The sequence below is a fragment of the Leptonotus elevatus genome, chromosome 7 (genome assembly GCF_054856555.1).
Source record: "Leptonotus elevatus isolate MCC_2025b chromosome 7, RoL_Lele_1.0, whole genome shotgun sequence".
NCBI classification, from domain to species: Eukaryota; Metazoa; Chordata; class Actinopteri; order Syngnathiformes; family Syngnathidae; genus Leptonotus; species Leptonotus elevatus.
Window position 1 is genome coordinate 18,169,164 of NC_141245.1, and position 15,284 is coordinate 18,184,447.

General features: G+C 40.9%; 3 protein-coding genes across 7 annotated transcripts in view; 2 read left to right on the forward strand and 1 right to left on the reverse strand.

Annotated features, from left to right (window-relative positions):
- Nucleotides 1–165: 165 nt before the first annotated feature.
- dnajc30b (DnaJ (Hsp40) homolog, subfamily C, member 30b) lies at nt 166–1,930 on the reverse strand. Its single transcript, XM_086080296.1, has one exon. It carries the CDS (start codon nt 1,911–1,913, stop codon nt 864–866), a length of 1,050 nt encoding a protein of 349 aa, XP_085936422.1. The 5' UTR covers nt 1,914–1,930; the 3' UTR covers nt 166–863.
- A 136-nt stretch (nt 1,931–2,066) lies between these two features.
- Nucleotides 2,067–8,452, forward strand: bud23 (BUD23 rRNA methyltransferase and ribosome maturation factor). The gene is made up of 12 exons (XM_086080307.1): nt 2,067–2,377; nt 2,571–2,608; nt 2,836–2,931; nt 3,346–3,428; nt 3,714–3,810; nt 3,900–3,996; nt 5,672–5,722; nt 5,815–5,900; nt 5,973–6,018; nt 6,195–6,256; nt 7,762–7,851; nt 7,941–8,452. Exons 1-12 carry the CDS (start codon nt 2,333–2,335, stop codon nt 7,993–7,995), a joined length of 846 nt encoding a protein of 281 aa, XP_085936433.1. The 5' UTR covers nt 2,067–2,332; the 3' UTR covers nt 7,996–8,452.
- A 452-nt stretch (nt 8,453–8,904) lies between these two features.
- The window catches only part of stx1a (syntaxin 1A (brain)), a 55,345-nt gene continuing 48,965 nt past the window's right edge, over nt 8,905–15,284 (forward strand). For all 5 annotated transcript variants that reach the window (XM_086080305.1, XM_086080300.1, XM_086080304.1 and 2 more), the window contains exon 1: nt 8,905–10,209. In XM_086080305.1, coding sequence (XP_085936431.1) covers nt 10,180–10,209 — 30 coding nt within the window. In that variant the 5' untranslated portion in view covers nt 8,905–10,179. The remainder of the gene's footprint in view (nt 10,210–15,284) is intronic.

Below are 15,284 nucleotides of genomic sequence, written 5' to 3' on the forward strand. Positions count from 1 at the left end.
ATTATTTGTTTACAATTAATGACGAATCTAAAATGTTGAAATTGAAAATGGCTTGCGCTGTTTGACGATGCAACGCTAAATGGTTGAACAAAAGTGCCGTTTTTAGGGTCTCCTGAAAAGAGATGATTTTGGTGGTACAGGGATTTGTTTGACACCAACGATACGTAATATGATAATGTACCTGTATATCTTTTATTCTCTAAAGTGGAGTATCAGCATCAGCGGCGTTTTTGAAAAGGTGACGTCATTCTATGTGGTCGGTCGCCCTCTACAGGACAATCGTGACACTACAAGGACAAAAGGTAAACCACACCACAGTGAACCCCGCATACTCACGGTTCTTCACCCGCTGACTCACTCATTTTCTTTCTTTTTATAATGGACATTAATTGCTTTCAGCATTCCCACATATGTTATTGTGATTTATATTCTCCACACTTTTTTTGCCGTGTAACACCTCCCACATAATACTTCTGATACTGTTCAAATTCCAACTTGCTTCAAAAATTCACGCCTCCCGGGGTATATATCATCCGATTCCCCGTTACTTACGGTATTCGCACAATTTAAAGCAGATGAAAGCAGATGTCAAAACACAATCCTCCCAGGTCATCACATTCTGAGAGTGAAACTCAAATATCCAAGAGTGTGTTTTTCAACAATACTTGATTACAGTAAAATACATTTTCATCACAACTGCAAGACATGAACAAGTATCTGTACTAAGTATCGGTCCATTCCAAATTTCTGGGGTTTTGCATGTCTCAAATCATGGCTTGAAACAAGTAAGTTTTGCCTTGAGAAACTGCATTCTTGCCGTGTCACAACACGGCACCATATGAGGGAAGGTGGTCCCGATGTCGCTACTTGATGCTCATGAAAATGATGGTCGCGGCCACTAGCAGAAAGCCCACTGTCACCTCGGCCATATTGCGCTGCATCCTCTTGCGCAGCCTCTCCTTGTGCGCCTCCGCTTCACGCTGCCTTCTGGCTCGCAGTTCTTGCTCCTTCTGCAGTTGCTCGCCATAGTGGGCCTGGTAGAAGGCGTCAAAGTCATACATGGGCCTCCCTCCTGTTTGGGAGAAACGCCTGGATGTGCTCTGCTGCTGCTGTGCCGATCCCGAGGATCTACTTGGGGTCTCTTTGGAGGAGGGTCTTCCCGGACCGTGAACATCCGCCGTGCTCAGGATCCCCCGGTCGTACTTCCTCCTCAGACTTTTGTTGCCCAGCACCGTGTAGGCCTCGCTGATCTCAGAAAAGCGCAGTGCGGACTCTGAGCTCCCGGGGTTTTTGTCTGGGTGGAAGATGAACGACTGCTTATAGTAGGCAGTCTTGATTTGGGACTGCGTGGCATTGGGGGACACTTTGAGGATGTCATAATAGGCAGTCCTCTTTCGGTACAAGGGGTCATCTTTAGAGTCTTTAGTCCAGCTGTAGTTTCTGGATTTAAAAGAGACCCAATGCCATCTCTCTGGTTTATACACTCGGATGAGGATGCAGAAAGCTCGCAGCTGCTGAGCGGACGTAACGAGGGGATTTAGGTGACCGGTAACAGGTCTTCTATTTCCGGAAGACCTCCAAGGTCCAACTAAATAATTGTTTAAAGCATTATAAGCCTTTCCAGCATGGATAACTCCAGCAAACCGAAGTGAGTTCAGATTCAAACAAATTTCAGTCACCTGACAACTTCTTGCCATTAGCCTGGGTTCTATTTTGGGTTCTGCCGCTGAGCAGTTCAACTGAACGTCGCCTTCATTCCACGTTAAAACATCTTTATTCCGACGCGTAGTAAAAGTGCACTTTTCTCGCCGCGTTTCGGGAGCTTCCCCAGAGCAAACCGGTCGACTTTGGCCGTACCTGAAGCTGGACAAGCGGTAAACTCCGCTGCCCAATTTGTGCGCGACCTCCGCCATTTTCCCTTCATACGTCACCCAGAAGGAACAAAGTCAACTTCCGTCTACGTCATGCCGTTGTGAACCAACAGGAATCGATCAGGACAGGAACAAAATTATTGTGTCTGACCAATCATACAGCAGAATCAGTTACGCCCATTACCTACCTTCATATTTACGTTTTTAAAAATATTTTTATGCAACTGTTGTCGTATCTATCGTTGTTTCGTGGTTAAAAAAAAAGTTATACATAGTGGAATAAAGAAGATGTCCACTAGATGGCGACATACTGATGTCTTTCCTATAATTTCATCTTGAATTTCGCCGAAGAAGAGTTTCCTCGTCTCGTCAACACATGATTCTACACATGTTTTTACATGTATCTTGTTTTTGAGGAGTAAACTATATTCACGTCTTCTGTTGGGATACTAACTAGTACCATGAGCTCCTGTCGACGACCGGAGCACTCAGCTCCTCCTGATGTGGTCAGTACTTGTTTCATGTGTTTGTAGCATCTCGGCTAGCAGCAGCTTCGATGTAAACTGGACGCTATGCTAGCTTGCTAGTAAAAGGGGGTTGTTTTCAGCCCCACGTCAAGTAATTCATTATTTCAGACTCAAGCAGCAACATGAAATGCTCGTTTTAACTTTTAGTTCTGTGCATTTTTCCACTACACAGTTTTACAATGCAGTGGAGGCCAAGAAATACTCTCAGAAGTAAGTATGCAAAGTTCATGCTTTCACATCTTGTTAATCAATTTTAAACTAGAAAACACTTCTTGTTGGTTTTGGCTGACGACATTTGAATGTGTTTTAATTCGCAAGTTTTTGCACCTCCACATTGCTTGCTTTCACGCAAGAGTTTGGTGTTTTTTTAAAGAAAGATTTTCTTTTGTCAACATTTTCATGTTTCAAATAATATTTGGTCTTTTGCTGTTTGTCAGCTCTCGTATGATTGAGATTCAAACTCAGATGTCGGAGAGAGCCGTGGAGCTTTTGAACCTTCCAGAGGGACAGCCGTGCTTCCTGCTGGATGTGGGGTGAGCCGATTAAACTGTAGTCTAATTCACACTCCAATGTGACCTTAGTGAATTTTACAAGCCTGAACTGTAAAATTCCTTCTCTAAATAGGCTCCCTGGACACTTCAAAAGGGATGTGACAGATAAATCGTTTCAAAAACAATTTATTTCCCAAAGCTTAATATGACACAAACGCAGTAATGATGTATTATTAACTGAATGCCTCTCTGACAGGCTTGATCAAAATAGCATTGTCATGAGTAAGCTTGGCAATCGAGGAAAAATTGTCATTTGATTATTATGTGTGCATCATTGTTGTTTTTGTTGCCTTGTACCCTTATTGAAGTGAACTTCTTGTAAAGTAACCTACTACTAGTATTATATCTGTCTGTGTTACATAGTTCTGGGATTATATATTACCCCCTTCTTCTCAGGTGTGGTTCAGGACTCAGTGGTGACTACCTGACAGAGGAAGGACACTACTGGGTGGGAGTCGACATCAGCACGGCAATGCTGGGTTAGTTTGAGTATTCTCATCAGCTCTGTTTATGTGACTGCGATAATTAAAACTTTTGTACTGTACAATAAAACCTTCACTTGGAAAGTGACCCGACTTGCAAGTTTTTCAAGATAACAATCCATCAAATGGATAATTTCTACACAGTGTGTATTTAAAACAATGCACACAGTGCTATATTCTTTATCCTCTGCAAAAAAAACAAACTTGTATTACCGCAGCTTACTGGGCAGTTGTGACCATCTGTTTGTGAAAGTAAAGCAATTAATTGTACGTGTGTGTCAGATGTGGCACGAGACAGAGAGGTGGAAGGCGATCTTCTATTGGGAGACATGGGCCATGGGATGCCTTTCCGAGCGGGAACCTTTGACGGCTGCGTTAGGTACCAAATGTAGCAAATCCTGTCATTTTCTCTGAATACGTTCGGAACATTTTAGTTTAATTTACTTGTTGTTTGTGTCCCCCTGTCAGTATCTCCGCTCTTCAGTGGCTCTGCAACGCCGACAAGCGCACACACAGTCCTCCTAAGAGGCTCTATGCCTTCTTTAGTACCCTCTATTCTTCTTTGGTAAGTTTTATTCAGATTATTGATGTATTTACAGTGGGATCTTTGAGGATGAACGTCATATGTTTTCTACTTATCTCCTTTCTGTCAACACATAAAAACGCTTCTGTTTATTTTGTCTGATTCTTAGCGGGAATTAAAGTTGCTTTTATTGAAAATACTTGCAAGAGGAGTGGCTAAGTTGGCAACACTGACTGAAAACAGTCCTGAGCAATTCACTGGAATTAATCAATAAAACTGATCACCCTTCCCTTTTAGGGACCAACTGATTAATCAGCTGATATTAGTTATTTTAAAATTGGAGGACAAAAATCAAACTGTGTGTGTGTGTGGGGGGGGGAGTACCCTGGAAATCCAGACTGACTCTCGCCCTATCAGTCACATTTATGAGGCGGGGCAAACCAGAGTTAACAGACAGTGGAATGAACCAATGAGCAAAAAGAGCGGACTTGACATCAGAAAAGCCACTCGTTGAAGTCTTCTTTTTTTTGTTTTTGTTTGCGGAGTTGGAGTAAAAATCCAACATTGCTACTAGCTGAAGAGAGACAGTAGTGAATGACTTAGGTCGTTCTTGCGGGAAAAACTTGAAGAGTGACGTCGATCACGAAGACAACATCAGGCAAAGAGATGAATTTGGTTGGCCGGCCTCTATTCGGCCGGTGTCGGTACCAGATGTGATCGGCCTAGCAGGTCGTATCGGGGTCGCCTAACGAACACGCCACGCTACAGGATTGGCTAGAAATGATCCAATGGATGACAAACATTGGGGGGAAAAATTATTGAAGATGTCATTTAAATTACAAAATGTACGGGCTGAAATTGTGAAAACGTAAATAAACCTAAGAATATAAAAGCAAGATATATTGAATAAATAATAAAATAGATTGAATAAATGATAAATACACAAATTAATTGCCTGAGATGTGACAAATATTGTCAGTTTAGATTGCTAATGTGGTCCTATTATCATTGAGATATCATATTTTTGTGATGTATTGTGATTTGTGAACTCGCGCATTTCGTAAGCACTGCTGTACTGACGTCATCGGCAAGCTCGACAGCGCTTCAATCTTTTTTCTTTCTTTTTTCTTAAATCTTCAAGCATCCTGCTTTTATATTCTTAGGTTTATTTACGTTTTGACGATTTCAGTCCATACATTTAGTTATTTGAATGATATCTATTTTCTTACCAATGTTTTCACGTCAAACTGATTTTCCCCCCAAATAACTTTATTGAACAATTGTAAATGGATCAATGGGGGGGTGTCGTCTCCCATATTTTTGCTGATAGTTTTTTCCCCTCACTTTAACATAGCAACATAAGACAAAAATAATGACATTCAAACATTGCCCCCCAAGAAAAATTAGCAAAAAAAGACAGATTTTTTCTTTTTTTCTTTCTGTAAAGTAAAAAAAAGAATACTAAAAGACAAAGTATTGTAAATCAATCTGCCGGTAACTCACATCTTTATTCTTGTGAAGTTGTGAGTGGTCTGGGATCAGAAAAAAAAAGAGTAATTTTATTTGTTGTATATATATTTTTAATTAATCGGCCGATGACTCGGTTATCAGAATTTTATTCTGTCAAATTTGGATCAGCATTAGCCTAAAAAAAATCCACATCTGTCTGACTTGCAACAAATTGTTATCACAACCTCATTTGTTCTTCACCTTTCAGTCAAGAGGCGCCCGGGCCGTTTTTCAGCTTTATCCCGAGAACTCTGAGCAGGTAAGCGGGAGCACAAAATGTCAGCCGATGAGCTTTTAGGACGTTTGTTGGTGTCACTAACCCCCCCTGACTTTTTTTTGCCCTCCCGGCAGTTGGAACTGATCACGTCGCAGGCCATGAGGGCGGGCTTCAGCGGAGGCATGGTGGTGGACTACCCCAACAGTACCAAGGCCAAGAAGTCCGTAGATCACTTCCTATTAGCGGCACTCGCATAGTATTCGCCATTGTTGCTCACTTTGCTTTTCTCCAGGTTCTTCCTGTGTCTGTTTGCCGGCGTGACGGGCGTCTTGCCCAAGGTAAGCTCGCTAATAATGAATCAAGTGGCACAAAGTTAAGACTGAGCGATTAATCGAATTGATCAATGAATTTGAGTTGATGCTTTCTATCTATCTATAAGCAAAGGGCAAACAAATCAATCAATCAATCAAAAAGAATACCAATGTGTATAACAGTGCTGCTTTTTAAACTTCAGGGTTTAGGCTCAGAAACCTCCGACAAGAACGTCCCCAACCAGGTCCAGTATTCAGGACAAAGGTAAACAGATGGAAGTGTTGTTTACACGGATGCAATAACCTGCTTTTGATAATCACATTAGTGTGTCTGTTTGATGAAACTCTGAAAGCCTCCAATCATCTTATCTCTTTTTATGATGTTAAGAAGCCGCCTTGGGCCAAATGTGCAATGCTAGAAGATTGTTTAATTTGTCTTTTTCATAGCAGATTCCTGTCTAAATGCAATTAGGCAGATAATAAGCTCATTGTGTATGTTTGTGATGAAATATGAGCCTCTCTCCCATGGTTTGCTTTAACATCCAGTCCGGCGAGTCTGTGACTGCACTGGCGTGACGGGCCGAGTATAACAACATGGAATAGCAAAATGCCACTGTTGACCTCCATGTTTACTGAGCGTCGTGCAGCGCTTGGTTTTTAATGGTTTTGGTCACACATAGCAGTAAAAAAAAAAAAAATGTGTCTAATGGAAAATGGCTGTGTTTTAAATGCCAATATGGCATCAAGATGCAGCTAAGATATGTGTGGATCCTCAGGATTTTCATAGGCTGCTTTTCCTTACATCTGTAGTTTAAAATAGAAGGCAAATGAAAGAATTAGAAATAAAAAAAATTATTTATTTTATTTAACCTTTATTTTTTAATCTAGTTAAGGCAATTGAGAACATATTCTATTTTGCAATGCCAACCAGGTTGCAGACAACAGTAAAAAAAAAAGTATGGAATATTTAAAATATTTGTATGTGTATATATAATATATATATATATATATATATATATATATATATATTTATAAACACAAAAACAAACTTCAATAAATAAAATTAAAATGTAAATAATACATTCAATACAAACACAAAATATAGGCAATTCAATATCAATAAAAAATATTTTAAAAGCATATATAATACAAAAGAATACAAAATAAATATGTATATAAATTTAACAAGTATAGAAAATGAACTGTAAACAATTTGAAAAAATGGAAACAAATAAGATTCAAATTAAATATTCAACAAAATCTGAACAATAAACAAATATCAAAATACCGTATAATGTAATACAAAATTTAAAAAAATCATATGTAAATATGAATAGAAACATAGAATAGTAACAATAGTAGAAAGAGGGAAAAAAAAGTAAAAAATACAAAATAATATACATGAGAACAAGAATAAACATTAAAATATGCTTAATTGTACTCGAAATGCAAGATAAATAAGAATTTTAATACATGCAATATCTGAGTACTCATGCACATAAATTCAAAATATATTTGTTTCTAAAATATTCCCACCATGTCCAATATTAGTATAAAAGATCACCACTTGCATCAGGTCTGGGCCTCAGGTGCGGGTCAGGTTCACTCGTACCTAGACTCATGACGCCAGCAGGCCAACAGAAAAAAAGCAAAAGGTCGTCTTCCTGCCTGACGCGAAACCCAGTCAGGCGGGTTTTCCTGCCTTTTACACGGGATAATAAATCGCACATCATCACACACGAGTAATCACCACACTCTGCCCCCGCAAAGATGCCGATTCAAAAACATGAAGGGGAAATCGGCAAAGAAGAGCCGAGATTGGATTCTGGAAAAAAAAGAGAGGAGGCGGAGACAAGGACGGTACGGGCTGCCGTGTATTTTCCGTTATATGCGAATGGTTGTTTTTCAAATTGTGTCACTTGGCTCATTCGTGTGATGTCGTCCTACAGGGAGGTGCGGGCTGACACCAAATACACAGGACGCCAGAGGAGACCTAATTTCTAGCTGGGACTCATACAACTGGGCCTTCATTAGCACACACACTCACAAATATATGCAGAGTCACCGCCACAGTGAATTGACTTTTTCCTTTTTAATTGGTTGCAATACTTTTGGTCATTCATTTTAAATACCTGATTTAGTGAAGATGTACAAGAGCCAAAACAAACAGTACTATATCGTACACTGACCATATTTTCTCAATCAAGTCAAGTTGGACTGAAATATGTGTTGTATTTACCTTGCGGGCTTCCTGGACATATTATTAGGTACACGTGTTCAAATGAAATCAAATATAAGCCCAAACTTTTGTCAGTTTACAATTCAGCAAGTGTTACTATTCTCTCGAACCAAACAATGTCAACTGAGGGAGGGGTGGTTGTGGCAAGCGCTTTTGAATAATTCACATTTATCATACAATGATACATGTACATATTATTAAAAAATGGAACTATTAACGTTATGATGGTATCCTGCTTGCCCCGTTGAACAACTAAACGATCAGGCGACTTCCAATGAGAAGCTGTGAGTGTGTACTACAAATTATGCTGACAGCTTCATACTTAAGTGTCATACTTCCAGGCAATTCTATTGTGTAAAAATCATTAGAATTTTACCCCTAAAGCACAGCAACTGTTTGATAAAAAAAAGAAATGTTGAGCTTTTTAAAATGCTCTATTTTTGGGGTGGAGATGATTAGATCGTGCCTAATGTAAATAATAATTTTAATAAAATATATATAAAAAAAAAAGCTTACTGATCATGAAACTCAACCTTTTGCTATTGTATTATTCTTTTTTTGGTCGTGATGAATCATCTGATGGTCAGCCTTGCGGAGTTTTGGTCAGTATGTCTGGGTTTGAACCTTTGCTGCAGCCTTCCATTGTAGATTTTGCATGATTGGTATGTTCCCAAAAAATGTCAGGTCCATTGAACACTTTAATTCAGTGGTCCCGCCGGCTTGATACTGGTCTGTTAGTTATTTTGGTACTGGTATTTTTCCCCTTAATATCATTATCAACTGTATCAAATACACCAATTTAATCGTGATTTAAATGGTAAATGGACTGCTTTTTATGATAGCGCCTTTAAAGAGGTAACAACCAAACACAGCTCATCTTGCGAGCATCAGGACCAAATCTCGAAAACAGGTGAGCCATGATTGGCCGTCACCTGAGCGCTGAGTAAATGACAACATAATTAACTTTTTACTGATAAAAATAGTTAAATAAGTTAAGTATCCCTTTTTAGGGAAGGCCCGCCCTAAAATGTGTGAACATGACTATTGATGGTTGCTAGTTTGTTTTGATGCGCCACGTGACTGGCAAACCAGTCCATATAGGGTAGATGCCACGGACTTCCGGGTTTTACGCATCAGCGCCGTTTCCGGCCACTGCTGGCCGCGTTCCAATACTCGCACCCCCACCGCACGCTCCCGCTCATCGGCGTCAGGGCGTTTGGGCTATCTGAAATGCTTCGGAGACTGAGACAGGCACGACACACTCGCAGCCTCTCACCCATAGACAGGAACGCGCAACCGAGGGGCACAAAGGCGGAAGCACAAGTACTGGGATGCGGCCCACACATCGCAAACCGGAAACGGAAACAAAATTGATTGGTGAAAACCCGGAAGTCCCGACTCCTCCGTGTCATATAGTCCATTAGCTAAACTTAATACAGCTCTGAATGTCCAGTAGGCCTATAATTCGTCTTTTGACTTGTCTTGCTTGCAGTACTCGAAGTGACCTTACAGGGGACGCTGTGCACCAGTACACAATGCAAAATAACCCACCTGGGCGTTATCTCTGAGAGCCTTCGATCGATATTCAATTTCAACTCAACTCAATTCCACCAGCCCACCAGACTATCCTCTCTTTCTCTGTACTCTGTCTCTCCCTGTCCTCTCCGAGTGTATTTTAACACTCCAAGTCAACAGGTTCTACCCAAACCCGAGTCCACTGGGCGTGATCGAGGAGGAAGTTGGCGGGTGTGGAATGGGTTAACGGCGTCGGTCCAATCAGCCCGTCATCGGAACCGTGAGAGGAGGCAAAAAAAAAAGGAGGGAGGTGGTGAGGAAAGGGGGAAAAAAATCGCTTCCTCGTGAAGCCGCCTGACGCGCATCCTCAGCCCGCTTCTTGTCGGCGTGTCCGCATCTTCTCCATCATCGCCACCATCCCCTAAAAGTCCACAATGAAGGACCGTATGCAAGAAATTCGACATGTAAGTCGTCATTTTATTGTTTTCGAACGCTCCTCTGACCCGTGTCCGTAAAAAGTACTGAGAGCTCCGGTACGATGCGTTTACGGAGCAACAGTTGTGAGTAATGTGCTCTCATTTCACGCAGGCAACAGGCGCGCAACTGTCAACATTGTTTTTGACTTGTTTGCTTGTTTGTTTGTTTTGTACAATTTGGGGCGTCGCGCTCGAGTTGAAATGTCACTTCCGCTTCTCCCTCCATCCTTAGTGAAAGTGCCACCGGTGATTTAATCACTCCGTCTGCGTGCAAGTGGGTGGTTTGATCGATCCGCTCAATTACGCCAGAGAATTGTTCCCACGCCGCCCATTTCACCTGTTAAATGTCCTCCCTCAGCCGCACGGGCGCCCTCATGAAGGCAATTATAACATAGAAAGAAAAGAGAGCTATTTTTGCTCATTTCTGTTGCATTTAGGGGTGTGTAAAGCTCACAGGAAGTGGTTTAACGTAGTAGTAGTAAAACGTCATGATGACGTTTTTTGATCTCAATTTCCATTCAAATAAGGTCTAATTACCTGGTGTGCATCTATCAAAGAAGACGATTCGATATCTATCTGGATACATGGGCAACAATACGATTTAAGGACAGTTTATTTTAAAGTGGAATGTTGTGTAGCACGGTTGACTGAACTTGAACAGTAATGTGGGTGTGGGGGTAAATATATATTTAGGCATTCTGGTTTTGTGGGGCCCAGCAGCTGCACTTATATTAGTTGTTTACGCAGATGACAAAACATATATGCTGTATTCTTATAGGATCTGCCTGTATTGTTTAAATAAAGGATTTTAATGCTGCAACATCGATGCTACTCTTAGTAGCCTATCAATAGCGTTTTGTAGCGTGTATTAGCATTAAGCTAGCAAGACAAAGTTGTGCGATTTGGTTAAACACATAATGTATATTTGTTTAGTTTTCCAGTTAAACTTCAGCTTAGAGTGGCAATAAGCAGTTTGAAAGAGATTTTACATATATATATATATATATATATATATATATAAAATGTGTGTGTTTTATTATCTGCTAAACTGCCGCTTGTTTTGTTGATCACTGTGACCATCTAGCATTCGTAACTAACTCACAAGTCAACAACAAAACCAGCCGAAAGACAGCTCGTGTATCGAAAGACAAATTGGGTCACTTGTAACTTGAGGTACAATCACTAGTGGTAACAGCTGGGATCTCCTCTGCTCTTTTAGGACCAAGTGGACAAAAACGAAAAATCCAACCTTGAAGACTACCAAAAAAAATGACACAAATAAATCCTGACTTTTTAGCACGATTCTCAGGCAAGTAACAACAGGCTGTGTTGAACTTATGTAATTAAAAAACAAAACAAAGCATTGGCCTCCAGACTGCGCCTTGAACACTCTTGCTCGAGCTTAAATATAGCAATAATAATAACAAAGAACAGCAAGTATCAGCATCCACTGCAATCTTTCAGTTTGATAGAAGAAGTGTGTGTGTGTGTGTGTGTGTGTGTGTGCGGTGTGTGTGTGTGTGTGTGTGTGTGTGTGTGTGTGTGTGTGTGTGTGTGTGTGTGTGTGTGTGTGTGTGTGTGTGTGTGTGTGTGTGTGTGTGTGTGTGTGTGTGTGTGCTAAAGTGGCCATTGTCAGATCTACGTAATTGGCAGTTAAGCTGGGGAGGGAGAGGGAAACAATTTACGGCTGTGCAGTTTTCAGTGGAGGATCTTGCTATGAATTGGCCTCCTGGGAGACAACGCTGCTCTGCGCGCGTGCGTGTGTGTATGGTTTAGAGAGGCGTGTCTTGCCGCCTGCCATGCTGCCTCTTCACATTGCTGAAAAGATGCACTAACAGTAGCGGAGAGAGAGACAGAAATAGCCCAGGCCTTGGTTCGACCTATCTACTGTATATTAACCAAAAGTCACACACCTTTACAGTAGTTTGCTATTTAAGGCCTGACTTGTCTTCAAAATCGCCCCGTGGCTGACTGGCGACCGGTCCATGTTGGGATTCATAAAACACAATATAGAAAAAGCACTGATGGAAAGGAAGACTTGCGGTCGTTTGTCCTCATTTTGGAACGGTCACGTCTGCTTGGTTGCGAGGCTTTGGTGCCTTTTTGACCCCTATTGTAGCGACAGCTTGTGATGAGGTCTGGTCAGGGTCCAAACTAAACTGGAAGTCATTCATAAATGAGTCCGCTGGACAGGAAGAAGACTGAGGACTCAGGAGCAGTGCAGGTGCACACATGGCGTTACTCACTCTGAGCATCCATCTGGGCACGAACGGGAATCAGGCAGGGTCGTGTTTAGTGCATGGCAACCATCATACGAACCTTAATGTCCTTAGGCCTGCCGACACGGAAAACGCAGCCAATTCTGACCGAACTGTTGTGTATAATAGCTAATGATATTTATAATTGCAGTCTACGTAAAAGTGGCTAGGAAGCAAAGCACGGAGAGTCTCAGACAGTAAATAGGGGAGATATCATTGTCATCTTTTTCCCTGATAGTCGCACCATGTTTTTGTGGTTGAAAAAAAAAACCTCTACATATTGTATGTGGGGCCTCAAAACCCAGGGTTGAGTTTTTGTTCTCAGCATTCATCCATTCACTGCCATTGACGGCTTTAAACGTCAAAAATTCATTTGAACTATTTCTATTAGTTCAACATTTTTTTTTCAAATTTTAACAAGAGTATAAAAACCTAGAATTGTTTTTATTGTACATTTAGAACAGACATAGCATTTGTGATTAATCATGAGTTAACTAGTGAAGTCGTGCGATTCATTACGATTCAAAAATGTAATCGCCTGTCACGCCTATTTTTAAAAAATAAGAGAAGACCAAAGAAAAAGTCCTGCCGAATGCGTTGAAAGCTGATTTTTATTTATTTATTTCATTTTTGGCCCAGGCGTTAAATAAGCATTCTCATGAGCTGGTCTCTCATTTCTGAGGTCCACTGGACTTTGTGTTTTGGGGTCAGGGACAATCAAAACTCTTGAATGCGTCTGATGAATGACGATCGCATGTTGTTTCTTTAGGAACGCTACGAGGCTTACCTTGCTTTATTATATGCGTTTCACATTGCTCGGCAGAGAGCCTGCCGCCATTCACGGAATGTGTTTCGACGTAAATAACAATGGCGGCGTACGTCCAAATAAAGTTGCTACAAAATGTATTAAACTGGAATTTTTTTTTGAAAAATGAATCTCAAAGTTATGTTAGTAACAACCAAATAAATTTGAGGTTCATTTTAACACACACCAGGCCAAAGGATGATCTTATTGGACGATTTAAGGGGTAAAAACGAGACGTCACTATAGCCTTTACATGTGTAGCGAAGAGACAAACATGGCCGAGGCTCTCGCTAGTTACTACAACGGCATTCAACGCGATGGTGAGCGGTATTTGTCATCATTTGTTTCTATGTCGGTCTTTTACGTAAAAACCAGTCCTCGCCATTAATCAACTTTGACTTTCATCACGTTATAGTGGAAAATAAATAATCTAGATTTCTGCCATCCCTAGCATGTATCAAGACTCCAGTCACAATTTCCAACTGAGCTTCAACCTTATTGTACCTCACTTGATGCTTTTCGAGGTTAAAATAGCCAAGCGAGCTAAATTCCAAAGCCAACTCGACATGCGTTCCCTTTCAGCGATCTACCAGTCACAAACAGCTTTTCAAGTTTTTCTTATCTTTTTGTGTTGCAAGGGCCATGTTGCATTTTGAATTTTATGACTGCCGTTTAAAAAGCTTATACACAAAAACAAGAGTTGATTTTAGTTTCGTTTCGCAGCCATATGTTTACTAATCTACGACCGCGACAGAAAATGTGCTTTTTTTTTTTTGATGATATTTGCCGGAGGATGCGTCCTCTTCTCCCTCATCGTCCTTCTCGCTTTTACTACACACCCGCCTTTCCGCACCCCCCAAGCTGCCAGTCTCGATAACCGAGTCCACGATGCGAAGTCACCTGGACTCGCTCCCATCTGGCCCGCCAGTGGTTTAGTGACAGATGGCGCCGATGCTGATGTGATTGTCAGCTTTTATCAGGCCGCTAAAGCCGAAGTTGATGAGCTTATTAGAGATTTCACCGCAGGGATCCGGCATGCGGTTATCACTCTCAGGCTCTTTTAAAAAATAAATAAATAAATGTATTTTTACTGCATTATTAACGTCGCACCTGGAACAGATCATCCCTCCTCATTTTGTGCTTGGAGAAGAACATGTCATCTATTTCCTCTCAGCATGATAACTTCCTCCGTTATTCTTTTTTTTTTCTCCCCCCCAATGGGTGATTTATCAGAAGGTTGCCGACTCTACTTTTGTTTCCCTCCTCATGTTTGCAGTCTTGTTGTCACTGTTAGCTCAGGCGGTTCGTCCTGTATACTCACAGTCACTGGCTGTTTGGAGTCAGGGTGACACATTAACTAATAGCGTGGACGTGACGCACACACTCTTGAACCTGTCTGTGTGTGGCTTTGGCCTTGTCAACACAGACGTTGGCTATTTTTAGAAAATAGATTTAGATGTATACAGTACGTTTCTATATTTTCAAATATGTTTTGGCCTTTCGTTTTATCCTCATTCGCTATTTTTGCTGACATTAACGAACATGTTCCGAAGCAACTCAAACGTGCTATTCATTGCATGTCACAGTTCAACAAATGAAAAATTTAATTTGACCGAAACTGTAAATGGAGTTGCACTTATCTACACCACACAGTGTCCAAAGTGCTTTGCAAAACCTCATATTTGCTTATTTCAAAACGTATGGGAGTGTACACCAGCATGACAATCTACGAAAAGGTTTTCCTTTTTGGTTTAAAATAGTTTATTTGAGCCAACAGGAAAGTCGCCGTATTTATCGTTGGCCAACTATAAAACCAGTTATTATTATCATTCATTCATTTGTTTATTTTATTTTAGTCTTTGAGTCTTTTTTTAATTCGTTCCACATTGAGTTGTACCAGCTAGCTAGCTAGCTAGCACTAAGCTACCTGGGGTATTTGTCTCCGGAGTCCCGCATCAAACTTCCTTCATTTGTTGTTAAGGCCAACACCGAAGTCACAA